The sequence below is a fragment of the Vidua chalybeata genome, chromosome 6 (assembly GCF_026979565.1).
Source record: "Vidua chalybeata isolate OUT-0048 chromosome 6, bVidCha1 merged haplotype, whole genome shotgun sequence".
In the NCBI taxonomy this organism is placed as follows: Eukaryota; Metazoa; Chordata; class Aves; order Passeriformes; family Viduidae; genus Vidua; species Vidua chalybeata.
Window position 1 is genome coordinate 33,822,462 of NC_071535.1, and position 20,399 is coordinate 33,842,860.

Genomic DNA, 20,399 nt, shown 5'->3' on the forward strand with positions numbered 1-20,399 from the left:
CGGCTCTGAGCAGCGCTGCCGCGGCTCCCCTCCCCCGGGCCGCAGGGGAGGCGGCCGGGGAGGAAGATGCTTCCTGGGGAGGGGGTGGCGGGAGGGGGTGAGGGACGGGAGCGTTCGCTTTACCTGAGACCAGCCACTGGCCTCCATTGTTGGAGAATTCAATGGCATTGACACAGCCGAAGTGGCCCAGGAGGTCCTTCTTGTAGAGGTTCCTGCAGCCCCGCAGGCGTCTTCGCTGGAAGTCTTGGGTGAGCAGGGGGTCCCCCTCCAAGCCCCGCTGGGACAGGAACCCCACCACCGACCGCATGCTGCCCCCCCGGCTGCCTCTCCTCCTCATGCTGCCGCCTGCGCCGCTCCCCGCCGCTCCTTCCCCCGCCGCCCCTTCCCCCGCCGCCGCCTCCCCTCCCCCGCTTCCCCCCTTGTTATGGTTATGATGATTTTTCTTTAGCCAGCCATGGCAGAGAGGTGTTAGACACTCCGCCGCTTCCTGATCCCGCTGGCTCCTCCCCGCTTCCCTCAGCAGCTGATCCTCAGCTGCAGCCCGCGCCGCCCGGCCCGGCTCTAGCGTGGCGCCGCCGCCGGTTAACTCGCTGCTGGAGCGGCGCGGGGGGACAGACACACTCGCCCCTGCGGGGGGACGGTAACGTTCTCCACTCCGGGGACGGACGGACACGTTCGCCTCTCCAAGGACCTCCTGGGGCAAGGACACATTCGCCGCCGCTGCGGGAACTTGCAGGGGGCCGGCCACACTCGCCGCTCCGGGGACCTTTTGGAGGAAGGACACGTTCGCCGCTGGGAGGACCTGCCGGGGAGCGGGTACACCCGTCACTCGGAGGAGCCGCGGGAGGACGCGTCCCGCCGCCGCTCAGCCGGCCCGGCTGAGTGACCTGTGCCGCCTGCAGCCCCGCGGCCGGCGGGGAGGTGGCGGCGGGCGGGCAGGTGCTCCCGCGGAGCCGTGAATGGGAAGGGAGCGCTCCGGAGCCACGGCCGGCCCGCCCGCCTTGAGGCAACGGGCGGGCAACGCACCGGAGGGAAGATGAGGGGGAAAACCGCTCAAGTGCCGGGGCGGTTTGCAATGGGGCTTGTCCTCTGTAAATGCTGAGTGATTTCTACGGGAATTGAAAGCATTATAAAAGCATCTAAAAGGGCTTTAGAATTTGGTTTTTTTTTTTTTTTTTTTTTTGTTATGGTTGTGGTTGTTTTCTCTATGATAGTTATTATGGGTTTGATAATTTGCTCTCTCCTGCTCCTTTCCGAGCAACACTGAAAACAGGAGGGTTGCCCCATCAGAAGTGAGTCAGTAGATCTTTCTGGAGCCCTTGGAAGACTGCTCGAAGTACAGATGAATATTCTTCTCTTACCCTGCAGTGTCAACTAAACCCCAAAACACAGCTGGCTAACCAGGTAGAAGTGACCTGTGTTGTCCTTCACTGCCTAACAATACCCCAACCTTTACCTTACTGGAATAAGAATATCTTTTTTCTTTCACAGGACCCTGTACTTCTCAGGTAACATCTGATGCCATGTCAGGCAACAGGAGTGTCATTCAAAGAGTGATGTCCATGAGGCGCTGCACAGACCCCCAGTCCCACCTTGCAGCTGACTGCATGCTGCCTGTGCTCAAAATGAGCAGCTTGAAACTTTCAGGTCTGTATTTCCCCATGGCACTAGGGAAGATACAGTTTTCAGAAGGTGAGAGGAATTAGCCTGACCATCCTGGCCATTTTTGTGTAGCACTGCATCTGCTGGGAATTAGGAGTCTTGAAACTTTAAAATAAGCAGGGGGGAAAACCCTCCCTGACATAAACTGTGATGTGGCAAGGTGACTGAGTACTCTTAGACTGCTGCCATATTCCAGTGACAGCTTTTCCATAGAAACAGAAATTATTTCATTATAAAAAGTCAGTTACGTGCTTTGGGTTTCTTCTTGGATAAGATTATAGAAAGAGCATCAAATTCTGCATAGACCAAGCTTTTTATTTGACAACACTATAGCCTTAATTTTAACACATAAGAAAAGTAAATAAAATCTTTCTCTTCTAATTGGGAATAAAAAAAGAATGTAAGAAGTTACATTAACAGTGTTAACATTAACAATTAACAATGCTTCACAACTGCAGTGAAAACAAAGCAGTTAATCTCTTCTAATCTGAACTGTACATAAGGATGTTTTCTAGTTACAGTTGTTGATGGTCAACTACTGCAATGTAACATGTCTAGCCACCCTCAGTATAGAGAGGCAAAGACTCTATCCATCATGTTTTGTGTTTATTACCTTAGCTTCAGACACAAGTAAGCTTCAGACATTGCTATAAAATAATTTTTTATATCTTTGTTGCTTGCATGCCATGACATTCTGCACCATTACAATTATATCAGAAACTGTTGCTCACTCAGCAAGATTTCACTTTTTCCCCTTTCCTAAAGTATTGTTCAGGTTGAATATCTTTAAGTAACTTTGGTTTCTGTACTGAAATAAATATGCAATATAATAAAATCTCCAGTGCTTTTTCTTCCACGTTCTGGATCCAGTCTCCTGGAAAACTATGTACTTAAATGTTTTTGCATAGAAATAAAACTATTTCCTAAGCCCCCAGTTCCAGGACCTTTAAGAAAGATTTAACTGAGTTTGTTTTTGTTTTGTTGGGGTTTTTAAAATCACATTTCTAAGCAGTCAGAATTTAAAAGAAAAATAATAGCAGACTGTCAATCTGTTCTGCTCAATGACATGACCATATAGGTTAAAAAACTGTACTGTGTTCTTTTCACTCTCTCGATTCCTTTCTTTGATTTAATTTTGAATATAACACCTAAGGAAGTTATCATAGCCTATACAGGTGATATCTTCCTTGGGCAGTTACTGGTGTCTATGTTAATAAAGCCAGAGTGCTGTTATCTCTCCAAAGCACATACACTGTTGTCCTGAGTCATACTGAAGTAACATCAGTGAAGCATCTTTGCTTTAACAGGAACATTCTGCAGCTTGCAATGGAATCAATGTACCAACAGTAGTTAGTCAAACAGATCAAACTTCATCAAGTTGCTGTTCTGGGGGACATGTTAGCATGGGGGTGCTATACCGAGACTAGTTGTCACAAACCAAATTGGACTGAGCCTGGCCAGACTCAAAAGGCACACAGAGCCAGAGTCTGTCTATACACACTGCTTGAGCTGCTTAATTCTGTAGCATGTTCATACTCTCCTCCATGTCTCAAAAGCAGCATGAAATGAAGCACAAAAATGTTTTGCCTGGAATTTCAACAAGTAGGCAACAGAGTGGAGGATTCAACTGGAAAGGAAATAGGAGATAATGAACAGAGTGGTGACTTGCTGTAGATGGCCTTGGGAATGAAGGTAAGTGAATAATGTTTGATGCAATACAGAAGAAGGAACTAGGAGAATCCTTAAAATAGAGAAGTGATGTGGTTAGAGTGATCTATGTAAACAGTCTTGTGTTGCAGTTTCAGAGTTGTTAATTCCAAGGTTGTGCAGAGCTGAGTGTCTCAGCAATACCAAATTGATCTGGATGAGGTATGGCAGTAAAGTGTCACATTACTCTCATATTAGCTTCTGTCTATGCTACAGATTTTTGGTTCTGCCTCTGGAAGGACTCACAATAACTGGTCAGGGTTTACTGTCTGCTGGTACAAAGTTACCCCTTCAACATTTTTTCTGAACAAATTTGAATTGGGAGAATCAGTTAAGTTGCATTAGTTGTTTCTATTTGATGGCTGAGGTGTATTGATCATTAATAGGAGGCCTACAGACAGCTTTGCTCTGTTGTCAGACTGTGGCATTTCCAGTGGCTGTTGTGTTAGGAGCTGTATTGGTTAATGTTGGAGGGAGAGGTGTTAGGGCAGTCTTTGTATATCAGCAAGAGAACAAGGGTCTTAGCTGCAAGGATGTTTTGGAGGGCTGTTTTGGAGCTGCCACATGGAAGTATATACCCTGGGTGCTAGGATTTACAAAGTCATTTCAGTCAGACCTGACAGTTGACAAACAAGCTTGAGTGGCAGATAAACTGGTGATGCTATCCATGGATACTCACAAAGAAGATAATAACAGGGCTTTCAGGGAAGAGTTCTAGCTCTGCTGAGCTCTAATTTCCTGCTAGTCATTCACAGAAGAGAGAAGACCCTGTTTTGAGTTTGGACAGGAAGAGGTATCTCATCTAAAATACAAATAAATTAATATCTTTCTGCAGATGATTTATGGATCTGCTCCTTTCCCCAGAGCTAACTCAGAGATAATGTAGGAGGGTAACAGAAGACCAAGGATACAGTTCTCTGAGAGTCTGTCAAACACTAGGAAGTCTTAAATAGGTAAAAAGTATTTAAGTGAAGCATGATTGATTGTGTCAGGTGAGAAAGGATGATATTTAAATATTCTTTTTGGGGTTCTGTTGAACCTTTGATTGTCTTTGGTTAATCCAGAGTGGAAACTGAGAAGTTTGAACAGTGATAGTTGGATGTCTATGGAGTGAGTCAGAGAGAGTGAATGTGTAATTAGGAAAGTAGAGCTGAGTCAAGGCTTTTATTCATTTGCTTATTTATACCATTTTTTTTTGAGGGTAAATAGAAAGAAAGGGTAAACCAATAAGACTATATCATATTTTAGCCATCTCATTTTTTAAAAAATAATTTTGCTTGTGTAATTTATTCCCTCTAGTGAAAATTTGGCGGCTTCAGGGTTTCTCTCCTTTTGCTGACTTTAATGGACCAGAAAGGTAGGAAAAACAAGGATTTTTTTCTCAAATGTCTCCTCTTGGGGCTTGCTGTTCTGCTATGTAGGTTTAACATGCAGCTAAGCAAATCTAATGATTTCTGGCCACTGAAAAGTGGCTTTATTTTTTTGTGGCTCTGTTCTGTCCCTTTCTTTGTGCTGATGCTGCTACTTATTGGACCTGCTTGTCTGTCATGTGTTTATTTGGCTCATGGAAGTGTCCCAATGAGTGCCAAAATCAGCACAAGCTAGTCTGGAGTACCCAGCTGGGAGATGAGTTTTGGAGATGGAGGATGTCATGTTCTTAGCAGCCATAAACGGTGAGGCTGACTCAGAGTGCCTTCTGAACTGAACTACTGGGGTAAGCTAAGCAGCTCTTCAAGAAATGGAATTGTGAAATTCATCATCTCTCTTTCTATATAGGCAATGAAAAGAGTTGGCAATTAAGGAAGAAATACATTGATGATGATTGATGTTAATACAACTCATCCTCATGGGATTATCTGGCATTTTACGCCTCTGAGTTTTTTTCAGATTCTTTGCAAAACCTGCAAACTGTCAGATCCCTTTAGTGAGCTACCACTGACTCATCTTTTGGCTTAAGATGTAGTTTCACTGAGATCTGGCTGTATGATGAATTAGTACCAGGAGTTAAAACCAGAAGAAAACACAGGTTTTTGCTGTGCTAGCTTTCTGCTCACTTAATTCCTTGAATCAAGCAGGCACCAGTATTTGCAGAATTGAGACAGGGAGAAGGGGGAAGCAGAATTGCCTTTTCAACAGAAGCTAAACCTTCTATCCACCTGGTTGCAGTGTGAGACTCCATCTTTAGGACAGGGCTTCACAGCTGATTGAAACTGCTCTCATTCTGATTTCTTGAGGAAAGAAACTCTACTGCCTTCCTGGTATCAACCCTGTTACAACAAACCCTGCTCAAAGTGGCTTATTTGCATATGTAGTCATGGTGTTACTAGCATCAACAGAAGGAAGATAAATTACATTAAAAGTTGAAATGTGAGTTTGGCTTTTTTCTGTAGCTTGGGATGAGGCCCCAAAGACAATGTTATTAATGAGCTAGTGGGGACTACATGCAGCTCTCTGCTCATTGTCTGCTACCAGCAATTTCAGTGTTCACTTGGGCCTCTCTCCTTTGATATTCCATGATCATTGATTTTCCTTTGAACACTGACTCATTTACCATAGTCTTCTCCCTCCTAAAGGATGAGCTAATGTCATTATAAAAATAATTATTTTTTCTGTGATCAGCAGAACAAGTGAAGCCTGGTTTCCTATGGACTTGACCTGATGTGGTACTGCTGTGTGGATTCTCATATGTATACTAAGCAGTGTCTGCACATGCTTACCATTTTATCAGTGACAGCTTTATTAGGACCTGTTTCATCCATTTGGCTTTGCATTTCACTTGTTACCTTTGTACAAATTTAGATGGAATTTAGCAATGGTTTAAACATGCTTTTTTGGCAAGGAAAGTGGGGGAAATAATGGGACCGAGAGGCAGAAACACTAATGTAGAATAATTTCATAAGCCTTCTTTCCTTAGGAAATCAGCCTAAAAATTAGTCTTTTGACAGAGACCTCTGCAGAGACCTCACATCAGGCTACAGACACAGAAAAGTAAATGTTGCTGTTTACCACGTAAAGGCTTCCAGTTACCTGCTGTAACAGATTTCTTATAAGTAAGGCTAAGCCAGCAGTTGGTGTTTACTCACTTGGTTATCTTCTCATCTTCAGCAATGTCCATTCAGGTTTTGGGAACTTGTGGTTTGTTTGGTTTTGGTTGTGGTTTTTGTTTGCTTGGTTTTTTGTTTTTGGGTTTTTTTGGTGTGGGTTTTTTTTTTTTTTTGCCAGAATGCATTCATGCATCAGTTGCTTTCATTTAATATTATTAATATTATTAATATTATTAAATAATTTTACAAATTATTTTAAATTTAATCTTTATACTTGAATAAATGGCTATGTAGGTATAAGACAAGCTGTTAAAGAGACTTGTGGCTTACAGGACTCTGCAATGTCAGTGATGCCATGAAAAATAAAGGCTTTAAATGCAACCAGGGATAGAATCCTCTTACTTGGAGAAAAGCTAGCATCTTCTCTGTGAGACTCTCACTGTGAAATTAATATTAGGGTATTTTATTGCATTTTTCTCTATTGTAACTTTACACTTCTATTATTTCAGAAACTAAAATAAATTATTTGCAGATTTGTTCAGTATTTGTGCTTATCTTGAGCTCTGACAGAGTTCTCTTAAGGATGCCTTGCCTACCCCACAGTAGGGCAGCTGGATCCTGGAGCCCAGCTGCATCATCCTCTTGGTTCTCTGTCCAAACACTTGGGCCTTGAAAGGTCTGTTGTGTCCCCAGGTGTTACCTTTTGTCCTTGAACTGGTTTACAGATGGATCAGTTCCATGATTTTCTGACTCTTACATTACAGATATGTACATGCTGGAGCAAGGGAGCAGGGAGTGAGCAGTCAGTCACAGGTACAACAGGAAATGTGGGACTGTACATCCAAGTGGCAATCCAGGTTTATGGTAGATTCCAATGACCATACAAAACAAAGCACTGTACCTTGAGGGATATGTGTGAAGGGAAGAGAGAGGGAGAGAAACAGGCAGAACATGTCCATCTGACTGTGAGAACTCAGGTACTGCCAGACCCCTCCAGCTTTCTTTCCTGAGCATGCACATGATGCATCTTTCTTCTGAGCACAAGTCGTGAGAAACTTCAGAGTAGTGCTGGCTCCTGCTCAGTGACCTGCAATTCAGCTGGTCCAGCTGTGTCTGGTGCATCGGAGCACAGGGGATGGATGGATGGATGGATGGATGGATGGATGGATGGATGGATGGATGGATGGATGGAGAAGCTGGGGCCAGGCTGTGACTGAAAGGAAGATGCAGACCTTCCCTCTAGAGGAGAATGAACCAAAGACAAGGTGTGAGTTACTGCAGTGAGATTGCAATGCTTTGTAACTCAGTGAATTAATATAAAAATGAATAAAAGTCTTGTCACTGTAGAGCAAGACTGAGAGGCTTTGCAGAAACACTTATGATACAGAAGCTGTAACTATAAGGTATAAAGCATTTGTACATTCAAAATACAGATGCAAGTCAATGGAAAACAAAACTCCGATTCTACACCAGCATCGGAGCACAGGGGATGGATGGATGGATGGATGGATGGATGGATGGATGGATGGATGGATGGATGGATGGATGGAGAAGCTGGGGCCAGGCTGTGACTGAAAGGAAGATGCAGACCTTCCCTCTAGAGGAGAATGAACCAAAGACAAGGTGTGAGTTACTGCAGTGAGATTGCAATGCTTTGTAACTCAGTGAATTAATATAAAAATGAATAAAAGTCTTGTCACTGTAGAGCAAGACTGAGAGGCTTTGCAGAAACACTTATGATACAGAAGCTGTAACTATAAGGTATAAAGCATTTGTACATTCAAAATACAGATGCAAGTCAATGGAAAACAAAACTCCGATTCTACCCCAGCACCAGTGAGACCTGATATGGCCACACCATGCTGGTATAGATCAGGTCATTAGAACAAGTACCTGCTTAACCATTAATAGCCTTGTCATCTTATTTCTGATAAGGAGATGACCTTATTTGCTTAAAAAAGTGTTCTGGAAATCACCTGTTTTCCTGGTGAGCTATCAAGATGTCTGTACCTCATTCATGAGTTAAGAAAAAAAGAAGGGAGAGAATAAAGATGAGTTGCAGACTAAAAAAAAATACTGCCTCTATAGAAGATTTTTGCCAGTGCCAGCCATTAGCCTCTTTGTTGCACTCTTTGGACAATGTGTCTGCTAAATACCAAATCTCTGCTAGGGAGATCCTCCTACCCTGATGACTCTAAGTGGCAAAGTTAAAACAAAATTTGATGCTGTCAAATTGTTAAATTGATTTAACACAGTATTTTCTGTGAGTTCAGTCTCTACTTCAAATACATGCAGCTAGGTGGAAAGCTAACAGCACAATATCTCGGAGATAGTGGGAAATGCAAAGGAATTTGAAGAAACTGAGTGCTCAGATCCTCTCATTTGCAACGGAGTTTGGTCTGGAAACTCATTTGCTTTTTAGCAGTGATGACCTCAAAGCTTGATGATTGTAACTCTGGATACAGCAGCTGCCTGTACACTCACTGTCCGGGTTTTGTGGTGTCACTCTTCTAACGTTCGTATTTCTCCGCATACACGGCGGGAACAATCACTTGTCATGTTTAAGTGACATGTTCCTCTGTTAATTTCTTAACACTCTCCATTTAATTTGTTCCTTTTTGTTTTTTTTCCAGTTTGCCACTTTGGAGGTGGCTGCGATTTGCTATTTATTTTCCTGGCTGCCTTTGTTCTTTACTTCCCATTCTATCTGGTCCCTCCTGCCCCGCGGGTCCCCGGTGCTCTGCGTGTGGGTGACTTCACGCCCGCTGCGGCTCGCTCCTCAAGCCCGCCCTAGCCGGAGACAACAAACCGCACTTTTCTCTCCAAAAATCTCCTTTAAAAAGAGCTGGATTTTCAGTATTCGTGCCAGCATTTTGCCCCGGCTGAAGGCACGTTGGAGCTTGCCTAGCGACATAGCCGCCTCGTCACTAGCTGCCGTACAACATGGCGGCGCCCACGGCCCGCTCGCACCACCGGCACAGAGGAAGCGTCCGCCACTCTAAGGTTCCCGGTGTGTGTGGCGACTGCCCCGCGGGGCGTTCCTGCAGCCGGACGCAGCCGTTCTGCGGGACGCAGGCAACGGGCGGATCCGTGGGCGCCCGGCGGGGCCGCGGGCGGGCGGCGGGGCCGGGCGCGGGGGAGAGGCTCCTGCGCGCATCCCGGGGAGGCCGCGGCTGCAGGTGCGCCGGTGCGCGATCCGGTGCGCCCGCGGCCTCCCGCGTGCTCGCTCCCGGCGTTCGGGCCTCTTCCCGGGGTAGATAACCGCGACCGAACCTAAAGCGGGCAGCGCGTTCCCCCTGGTGCCGAGAGGAGCCGCGGACGCCCCCGCCTGCCCTCATCCCACCGGGCCTGGCAGCGGCCCGGAGGAGCGCTCGGCCGGGAGCCCGGGCCCGCCCCCGGGCCTTGGTGCGCCGCTGCCGCCGGGACTGAGCGGGGGCTGGGGTGTCTTATCGAAGCTTCTCCTGCCCCGGCGGGGGATCACAGGCACCCCTCGGTTCTCAGAGGGGTAGTGGCTGTTGAACCGAGGGAGAGGCCGTCGCTGCGGGCGGGCTCGTTGCACCCGGTGTTCGCGCCCAGTTTACGGGGTGGCAGTGAACGACCTGTTGCTTTGGGGGTGCTCAGGCAGGTGCTGGGAGCGGCTGTGCAGCGTCGATGCTGGAGTAGCGTCGACACCCGAACTTCTCCTTGTGGGGAAGTGTGCGCAAGGACAGCCCTTTAGAAACAACGTGGTGAGTTGGGATGGAGGAGCAGGATTGATTCCAGTTTATTGAAGGGGTACTAAACTTCTGTGTGGTAGAGGGACAGCTAAATAAAATGGTGCTGTTTTAGGGCTTTTCAACGCCTGAAGGCCATTTGGCCCTAGTATGGATGTGAATGTAATGGATAAATAAATGCCTCTTATTTACTAAAGCGTGAACAGACATGCTTATTCTGCAGCAATTTCATTTTGCCCTTGTTTAGGTTGATCTAGTTACAAACTGAACTAAAAGGTGTTGATAATAACCGTGACTAGTTTATTTTTGGAATAGCAGAGTCTGTGGAAGCACCGAGTTGCACCAGTTTAATGGATTCTCTTTAAGGTTTTTAGTGGTGTGATCAACAGCAGCATTTGGTCTCCTCTTCCTGTCCAGTCCATCACTGCAGCAGTCTGTCCACAGGCCCCCAGTCTATCAAAGTGGGACCCAGACCTTTTTTCTGTCAAGATTACAAGTTATGGCTAGAACCTTATGATAGCATTGCATGTGTTTAATATCTCTAAACACATTTTAATAAGTTGTCTTTAATTTCTTTCTCTCTTATTTTTCTCTGCAGGCCACGATGAAATCCCACAATGCTGTTTTGAGAGGGTGAGGTGAAGGGGGAGAAAGCACAATAAAAAATGGCCAAGCAAACAGCCGTGACAATTACTTTGGCCACCCTGCTGGGTGTTGCACTAGGGGGCCTGGTTTTGTGGAAAGCGACCCAGCGTCGGAAAGGAAAAACACGCTGTAGTGGTCAGCAAGAGGAAGCAGCAGTAAAGTCAGAAGATGAGAAACTCATTAAGGCAGAGGATAAGAAGGTGCTTTCCTTCTTCAGATCTCCCACCTTTTTCTGGATAGAGAGGACCCTTGGTGCAGACATAGTGATAGTTTCAGAGCAGGAGGAGTGGGATCATGTTGAACCATTGCTGAAGAAGGAGCTAGAGAAGTGGCCGGTTCTTGGAATTGATTGTGAGTGGGTGAGTGATCAAGAAGCGCCTCTCCTTCCTTTAGATTGCAAATTGCATGGGGAAATCATTGAAGGTGGAGCAATTTCTTTGCTTAAACAGATACCACTGGGTTGACTATTGAATCTGTGATTGTCTGTCATGATAGCAGTGAAGCAGCTGCTAATTTTGATTCTTCTTACATTTAAATATGCTAAGTTTTTAATTCACCAGATGTATTTGTTTACTGAGTTCCTGTGGTAAATTGACTTTACTAAATATAGTAACAATTGTATGGCTAAATATAGCGCTATATGTTTTGTGCAATATCTCTTTAAAGGTGATTTACTAGAATCACTAGGCTTACACTATTTTAAATCCAGCTACATATTTAAGAAACAATATCTTAAGAATGTTAAGTCCAAAAAGGAGGATAATGCTGATACGTAGATAAAACTCACTGGGACAACCAGAAAACAAAGCTCCTCTTCTGCTTGTACATTTACATGTGTGATATCTCAAACAGGCTTAAAGTAATTTATAAAGCCATTGTTTTGACTGGAAATTATTCACCCCACAGTCATATAAGCCACAGCTAAACAATGTGTTTGCCATACACATTTATATAGTGGGTGACTTTGTGCTGAAATGGATTCAAAAGTATTTCTGATATCTTCCACCAGCTCAGCTGTTCAGGGGAAGGGTGAAAGGGGAAAGATTCTCTTTTGGGAATGTGGCAAAAAGTAGCTTGGGCACAGTAATACTGTGAAAAAGACCACATAACTTGTCATGAATTTTTAGAGACATGTAACAATACTTGACCGTGTAAACTGATAAGTATTTTCTGCTTTCAGTGGCCTTTTTTGCAATTGTCTTCAGCTCCAGTATTACTAATAATACAGTAACCTGGACTCTCATTTTTTACTTCATTACAGGTATCTGTGGAGGGAAAAGCAAATCCTGTATCCCTGTTGCAGATGGCTTCTTCCAGTGGCCTCTGCATTCTTGTTCGGTTGCCCAGGCTTGTTGCCAGTGGCCAGACTCTTCCAAAGACCCTGCTGGACATCATGGCAGATAGTGCTGTGTTGAAAGTTGGGGTAGGGTGCTGGGAAGATGCTTGCAAATTGCTTAATGATTATGGTCTTCCAGTCAAAGGGAGCATGGACCTCCGGTATTTAGCCATGAGACAGCGGTAAGTGCCTGAAGACAGAGGTAGGTCCATTTGAGTTGGAAATATTTCTTAGGTGATTTGCATAAGCTGAATGATATCAGGCTGGTGTCTGGAATTCTTAGGGTGGCTTTGGAGAATGGGCATTGATAGCTGCAGCCCAAGAGCATGTCATGCTTCTATTCTGTGATCTTAATGGAAATGAAATCTTAATGAGGATTTAATTTGCTAATTGTGTCCATTAGTCTTCTCTCACCGACTGATACCTTTGTGGGCTTCTCTGTGTACTGTGCTTCAGCTTTTAAGAAGTCCAGGCACAGTGATGTAATGCAGTAAGAATGAACACTGTGTCAGCAGATGTTTGAATGCACTGCCGAGAAGTGTGAGTTAAATGTGCCCAGGGCATGTAAGTGGCCTGTTGAATTTCAAGATTTCTTGAAAAATTACTAAATAAACCAGTTCGAATTTTCCCTTTTAATAACAGTTCTTCTATGGAAAAGTTACACTTGTGATGCCATTTTCTTATCTTTCACTCTTCCTGCAACAGATGTTTTACTTGCAAATATTCTTCATGTACAATTATATGTGTGTCTGGGTGTGGTGTTAGTGATCTGGGCCATACTTTGCTGACCTGTTGGTGCCTTTTTAGCACTGAGGATGGACTTCCTGTCTCTAGTGGCCAGGATTCTTCCAAGTCATTCCTGGTTCTTGGGCTTCTCATGAATCCCTCGGACAAGTGGTCCATCACTGTATGATGGACTTCTTTAGTTCAGAAGGGAGTAGTTCAGAGCCAAACACTTCAGCCTTAAATGTTACTAACTCCCAGCCTTTCCTGCTTTGCATATTGCAGACACGAGATAATTACTAAATCTAGAAAGGACATTTTAGTAGAGAGGAGGGAGAGGGCCTGTAAAGCTGACAGGCAGCTGCATGCTGTTTGAGTCATGCATCATGTGCATTGTGTTCTCACAGGTTCAGGCTGTATGAGGCCATCTGAATTTGCATGAGTGTATAGTTTTATTTTTAATATATTTGTTTCACTATCTTTGTTGAATTGAAGGAAGGATCTACTTCACAACTGCCTTAGCCTTAAGTCTTTAGCTGAAAAAGTCCTGAACTTCCCGCTTGACAAATCTCCTCATGTGCGTTGCAGCAACTGGGAAGCAGAAGAACTGACACAAGATCAGGTGTGTTCTCCACTTCAACTTACTGTTTTGGGAGGAAGAGTAACCTTCTTAGTTGCAAAAGAGGCTTTACAACAGGGAGATCTGAGCCTTTTCAAATTATACCTCCAAACCTTATGTGTGACAGGGCCTAAAATTAATTTCAGACTCACTGCCTGCATTTCTCTCCTTTTTCATGAAGATAGTTTTCTGCTATTCTCCCTGGATTCTTTAGCCTTGTTTTCCTTTAGTCCTGAAAGATCTATGAGGCAAGATCCCTTGAAGAAATATTGCCAAAACCTCACCTTTTTATTATTTTCTTCAGTCTTTAGCAGTCGGTGCAATATTAGAGAGACACTGGAAATTTTGTTCACCTTCTTTAGAGCACTGAGTTTTCCCTGACTGCCGAGTTTCTTTAGTCAAGCTGCACATGCCTGCAGAAGCAGTGACCGGCAGAGGGAGTGACAAGACAAAAAACCATGCTGAATACTCTTAGCCAGTGTGCTAAAAGGGAACTTTTCATTAAGGAGGGATTGGTGGGGTAGGAGGATGTCTGACCTAAATATATTTTCAGTCCCTTGCAATTCTTGGGGGCACTACCCCAAGGTAGTGGGATGTGGTGTTGTTATGAAAGTGCCACTCAACTGGCAAAACTTCATGTAAACTTCAAAAGGAAATGAATCCAGCTTCTGGTGTTCTGTACCTTGTGCTAAAGACTGATAATGCTGGGAGTATTTGCTGTTTGTCAATATCTTAATTTCTGTGCTTTTCTGCAGGTTCTCTATGCTGCTAGGGATGCCCAGGTCTCAGTGGCTGTGTTCTTCCATTTGCTGGGATTTACCAGCCTTCCTGCTACACCTGAAGGTGAAAACTCTGTCACTGCTTGGGAGAAAGCACGGGGTAAATGCCAGGGCTTGGTGGATATCCCATTTAGAGCAAGAAAGAGTGGCAGCACAGGAGAGGAGAAGAGTGGAGAGGGATGTTCCCCTCAGAAAACAAAGAGTCGGAAATCTTGGGTGAATGGCCAGCCCTCTGGCAATCAGCAAATGAGAGATCCACGGAGGCAGAAGCGAAAGCCTCTGGGTGTGGGATATTCTGCACGGTGAGTATATTAAACACTGTTTAATGCTCTAGTCATTAAACAAAGTAGATCATATAAGCTAGGAAAGGGAACACAGGATCTAACAGTCATGGGGGTCAGATCCTGTGCCTGTTTTCCTCATTTTCCTCTAGGTGGTATTGAAAGCAGGGGCAGCACTTAGATCTCTACTTAGATCATGAGCAAGTTGAGGTGTTATCTCTAAGTTTTACCCTTCCTTCCATACTAGCCTTCCTACCTTTCTGCCTGCCTGCCTGCCTGCCTGCCTGCCTCCCTCCCTCCCTCCTTCCCCCCCTGCCCCGTGGAAGCATTAGCCAGAGAGCAGAGACCTAGCAGGCGGCAGTTGGTTTTCCAGGTGTTATTCTTGGGTGTCCAGGGTGTCCTGAGCAGGGCTAGGAGTTGCACTCGATGATCCTGGGGCGTCCCTTCCAACTCTGCATGTTCTATGATTCTGTAATTCTGCTGCCCAAACAGCTGTGCCCTGTCTTCTCCAAGGAGAAGGTGGCAACTGCACAAAGCTTGTCTTTTCATCAGGATCTGCCTCATGGACTGTTGTTTTTCCTTTGCTGTCCCATGTCACCATGGCTACAGAGATGGCAGGACTGAAAACTGAGGTTAGCAGGGGTAAGACATGCTATGTGAGGTGCCAGAGGGCACAGGCAGGAACAGCCTGTGGTAGCAGCAAAGCAGTGCCCTTCTGGGTTGGCCAGGGGGCAAGAGGAGAAAATAGTGCTACTTTAGCCTTGCAGAGGCAGCTGTTGCTGGATTCAGGATTTCCATCCTTGCAGGCGATTTTTTGGAGTGAATCCTAAATTCTTACGAGCTTTTGCTAGCAAGAGTTCAGTTGTTTTTAAATTAAAAACAAGTTTGAAAAGTTGCTTTAAGCTCAGTGCAGTGGAAGATGTGGGATATCTGTATGTTTGCTTTTTTTAGGATACAATCTAATAAAATTTATCACTGGACATTACTAAAATTATATGTAAATATCATCGGGAAATAAATACATTTTTGTATTTGTTTTCTTCTTTTTAAGTTTATTGGATTGGCAATGAAGAAATTTTAGTGTAGTCAATAGTATTGATTTCATTAGCAGTGATTAACAGTATTATGTTTTACAGAGCAAGTCCCTCATATTTTTTTTTAAATTTTTTTTGGAGGCTGTGTAATGCAAAACAGGAGGACTGCATCTCATGGGAGGATTAAAATTTAAACAAAATTACATTCCAAGACAAATTAAGATCTCCCCATATATGTTTATTTATTTTTTGTTTTTAACTGTGCCTGACTTCATGAGAGATCTGTAGACTCTCTGCTTTTTACAGTACGTACTGCAATGTGGCTCTGGTCTGTGATAACACTGGATGTGGTTTCAAAAGTCCTTTTTCACTCTTCCTTTCTGTTTAAGTCTGTTTAGTTTTACTGTTTATTCATTTAGAGTTGGGAAGTACTGAAATGATCATGGTGGCTGAGCTGAACTGTTGATGCTCAGTGGAAGGAGATAGTCTATGAATCAACCTTTATAGCTGGTAGAGCTCTGCTGAGAACAAATTTGTACAATCTCGCTGTAGAGAGGAAAGGAAACTTTTCTGCAGTGTGTTGTGACATGTCTGGCCAGTTCCTTCCAGGTCCTCTCTGAACCCAGCCTGCTCCATGCTTCAATTTTGTTTGAAGGAGGTTGGCAGAGTAAGGAAAAGTTTTCTGCAAAACAGAGCCCTTCCACACACTGCCACAAACCGCCAGAGACTGCTCACGCAGGACTTCTTGTCACTGCCAAAGGCTGGCAAACTGTGTTTGGCACAGTTGTAGCAAACACACTGCCTGTGTTTGAGGGCATCAGCTCAGCTTTGTTGTTCTCCTTAACTCATGTGTTCAAGTTCCCAGTGCTGCAGGAGTGTTTTTGGACCATTTCTCTTGGGTGAATAAAGTAATTGCTATTCACACTAAATTTTAGAAAAGTTTTCATAAAAAAACCTTAAAATCCAGGCTTAGGCAGCTGATCCTTGAAACTGCCTTGCCTGTAAGTTGATGCTCTCTTTGAGTTTATTCTTAGCTCATCATCCTTTGTGACTTCAATTCTCTTTTGTTTTCTAATTCAATTTTATTAAAATGCTGTCTTCATTGATGGCATCTCTTGAAAACTGGGATTCAAGTGTTAGAATTATGTTGGCAGCAGGAGAGCAAAGATATCTTAGAGTCAGTTGGTGAACTCTGGATAAATCTTCAGATGTACTGCTTCTCTGAGCAGCAGACTGTGGAGTCTCAGCAGCCTCAAGTTTGTGTTTAGGGGTACTCCTGTGATTCAGAGGAAGCTGCTTGATCTGCAGTGTGACACACAGGGCTGTAGAAAGCTCTGGGGTTTTTTGCATGCTATTATAGCTGCTGTAATACTGCCCTTGTTTCATAGAAAATCTCCGCTGTATGACAACTGCTTCCTGCATGCACCAGATGGACAGCCCCTGTGCACTTGTGATCGCAAGAAGGCTCAGTGGTATTTGGACAAGGGGATTGGAGGTAGGCATACCAGTTTTCCTGTTGGTATTTGAAATGTTCCTCTCTCCTCTCTCTCTCCTCTCTCTCTCCTCTCTCTCTCTTCTCTCTCTCTCCTCTCTCTCTCCTCTCTCTCCTCTCTCTCCTCTCTCTCCTCTCTCTCCTCTCTCTCCTCTCTCTCATCTCTCTCTTCTTCCTAATGGAGCATGGATTTTTTTTGCATCCTTTCTTATTGGAAGTACTGTTGGGGATTCACTAGGATGACTCTTACGTTGTAGCATCATTATTTTAGCTCTCCAATACAATTTGTCTTGAATATTTTCTCTTTGCCTTTATCCTTTTAGAGCTAGTTAGCACAGACCCTTTTGTTGTGAAGCTGCGGTTTGAGCCTTCAGGACGTCCCGAGTCTCAAGTTGATTATTATCTGACAGTCAAAGAAAACCTCTGTGTTGTTTGTGGCAAGCGAGAATCCTATATCCGGTGAGTTGTTTAGTGGGTAGGAGAAAAATGTGTCTTCTAAAACAGGGCTGAGGTCTGCATCAAGTTTGGCATCCAGAAGCTTGGTTAGTGGCCTGAAACATTGTGCTTGTTCGTGTCCTGGGGAACATGAACAGGACACTGTTTGAGTGCTCTGCAGTTGTTTGGCTGTGTGAGACACTGAAGAGACCAGCCTTTCCTCTTACAGAGGCAGGAGATATTGATCCTAGGAGAGATCAAAGCATATAGAACATGTATGTGCTGCAGTTTGAGTAACAGGGGCAGCAGTGTGCTGACACACACTGGATGGGTGGCATACCCTTCTGAAAAAAGCTGTAGTATTCCTTCCACTACTTAATCCTTTATTTTTGAAAGGTTTAGGTGAGCCTGAAGCTCATGAGGTCAAAAAGAAGATTTTTCTCTTTGTCTTTTTGTCTGCTGCTGATTAGTTGAGAAGTATACTTCTCATGGTGCATTACTTGATTTTTTTTTTAACAGTATGAATCTTTAATTGAAAGTGATGAATTTTTGGAATGGAAAAAAGAGAAATGCAGAAAATCTGGCAAGAGAACTACAAATGAAAAGAATAAAAATAATCACTTTCTGTACTATGTGTCCTGGTAATCTTTGCTTACCTGGACTTTTAGTTTTAGCTAACCCTTTCTGGGGCAGGAAGAGGAGGAACTGGGGAACAGCAGCTCCAGACAAATACAATGAGCTGTCTGTTATGTCTTCTCTAGGAAGAATGTTGTTCCTCATGAATACCGAAGACACTTCCCCATCCAGATGAAGGACCACAACTCACATGATGTGCTCCTACTCTGCACATCCTGCCATGCCATCTCCAATTACTATGACAACCACCTCAAGCAGCAGCTGGCCCGGGAGTTTGGGGCTCCCATCGGCTCCGAGGAAGGTGTGCGTCTCCTGGAGGACCCTCTGCGCAGGCAAGTGCGCTCGGGGGCGCGCGCCCTGCTGAATGCAGACAGCCTGCCTGACCCCCGAAGGGCAGAGCTGCTGCAAAGCATCAAGGACTTCTATAACACAGACACAATCACTCCAGAGATGCTCCAGGCAGCAGCTGGTCTGGAAACCAGGTATAGAAAGCCCATGTAGGCTGGATGTAAGGTTTTTAGTTGTTTATATTGCATTTCTTACTGGTTTTGTTTTTGTTTATACCCATCTCCCCTCAACCCACCACTGGTCTCTGAACTGCAGCTCTTGTTTCTTTCCCTCTTTCTCTTCCTCCTCACCAGTTGTCTGTTTTTGTTCTCCATCTTCCGCTCCAACATTTTTATACTTCTTCTGAAGGACAGATCAGGAAAAGAGTCTGATGGACAGTTATATTGGAAGTCTTCTCTTCTTCACTTTCTCAAAGTCTCCCCAAATATCTTTTCTTAACAAGTGTCTATCTCTGCATGAAATGAGTATTTTCTCCTTGTTATGCTTGCTGTTGTTTGTAAAGTGCAGATATTGTAACTCAGAACCCATACAGGCGGGGAATTCAGTGATAGGCTCAGCACTCTGAAGGCTCATGTAATTCTTGCCTTGAGGAATTTGCAGTCTCTTGAGGAGCTTGTAATAGACCTTAAGAGCTTTGTTTAGTGTTGCTGTAAAGAAGAACACTTTCTCTGTTCAGAGAAACCAGGTTTACAGTGTAACTGTGTTCCAGAAAGCAGTCTGGCATTGAAGCAAAGCTTAAAACTCACCCTCTTGGTTAGCTTACCCTTTGTCTGTAATTAAACTCTGCAGCAGAAAGTATCTTCAGTGTCTTGCTGTTCACTGGAGACAGATCTGGAGTCTGACAGCAGGCTTGTGTGAAAATAAATTGTGCTTGTGTCCTGGCAGGATCTGCAATGAGAGCTACGTGCCACATGGACTGAAGGTGGTGCAGTGTTGTGCTAAAGGAGGCCTGCGCTCCCTTATGCAGCTGGAAAGACGCTGGCGGCAGCATTTCTTGGACAGCATGAAGCCCAAACACCTCCCAGAGCAATGGTCAGTGGACCATAACCATGTGAAGTTGATCCAAAAGTATGGGGAGGATCTTCAGATCAAGCTGTCATGAAACCAACTTCCTGGACTCTGGATAGTGTCTAATGGACATATGTAACTGAAGATGGGAAGACTGTTTTTATTTCTATGTCTCCACTAACACCTGGGGCCTGGGTTTGCAAAAAGGCAGCAGTAGATCTGCCAGATTTGCCAGTTAAAGTTAAATTTGGCAGTTTATAGAGTTAAATCCATTGACTTGAACTTTCAGGTGGTTTGGAAGTTTAATCCTAGTCTGTCACTTACTAGTTCAGGGCAAGAGTGGTATGATAAAGGAACTTGTCTTCTCAAAGTGACTATGAAGAATCATTTTCTGGCTCCCAGGATGCCTGATGCCTTGAGACCATCTCTCATAATAAAGTGAGTTCAGAGAAAGGCAGCAAAAGCACAATAGATGAATGTTTCTAGATTTTTCTGACATATATTTGTTCCCTTGGCTTTACCTTGAGGCCGGTAGGACCAGGGAGGTCATCCTTCCTCTGTACTCGGCACTGGTGAGGCTGTACCTTGAGTGCTGTGTCCAGTTCTGGGTCCCTCAGTTTGGGAAGGACGTTAAGACGCTTGAGTGCATCCAGAGGAGGGCAGCGAGGCTGGTGAGGGGCTTGGAACACAAACTCTGTGAGGAATGACTGAGGGACCTGGGGGTGTTTAGCCTGGAGAAAAGGAGACTCAGAGGTGACCTTATCACTCTCTACAACCTCCTGGAAGGTGGCTGTAGTCAGGTGGGGGTTGTCCTCTGTCTCCAGGCAGCAACTGACAGAACCAGAGGACACAGTCCTAAGCTGCACCAAGGGAAATGTGGGTTGGATATTAGGAAAAAGATTTTTACAGAAAGGATTATTAAGTATTGGAATGGTTT

The 20,399-nt window shown here is 44.5% G+C and overlaps 2 protein-coding genes across 15 annotated transcripts in view; one reads left to right on the forward strand and one right to left on the reverse strand.

Moving 5' to 3' along the window:
- The window catches only part of DCAF5 (DDB1 and CUL4 associated factor 5), a 72,023-nt gene extending 71,658 nt beyond the window's left edge, over nt 1-365 (reverse strand). The window contains exon 1 of the mRNA XM_053944787.1: nt 124-365. Coding sequence (XP_053800762.1) covers nt 124-337 — 214 coding nt within the window. The 5' untranslated portion in view covers nt 338-365. The remainder of the gene's footprint in view (nt 1-123) is intronic.
- EXD2 (exonuclease 3'-5' domain containing 2) lies at nt 173-19,933 on the forward strand. Of its 14 annotated transcripts, none has more exons than XM_053944808.1 (11): nt 173-248; nt 449-4,322; nt 4,669-4,726; nt 10,725-11,130; nt 12,033-12,289; nt 13,326-13,452; nt 14,205-14,530; nt 16,932-17,038; nt 17,359-17,494; nt 18,232-18,588; nt 19,340-19,933. In XM_053944808.1, the coding sequence occupies exons 4-11, from the start codon at nt 10,792-10,794 to the stop codon at nt 19,554-19,556; spliced, it is 1,866 nt and encodes a 621-aa protein (XP_053800783.1). In that variant the 5' UTR covers nt 173-248; nt 449-4,322; nt 4,669-4,726; nt 10,725-10,791; the 3' UTR covers nt 19,557-19,933. The 14 variants fall into 14 exon arrangements, with proteins under 14 accessions (XP_053800783.1, XP_053800784.1, XP_053800786.1 ...); XM_053944809.1 differs by having other exon boundaries at nt 449-3,354; nt 4,205-4,726; XM_053944811.1 differs by having other exon boundaries at nt 449-3,354.
- The last annotated feature ends 466 nt before the right edge of the window (nt 19,934-20,399 follow it).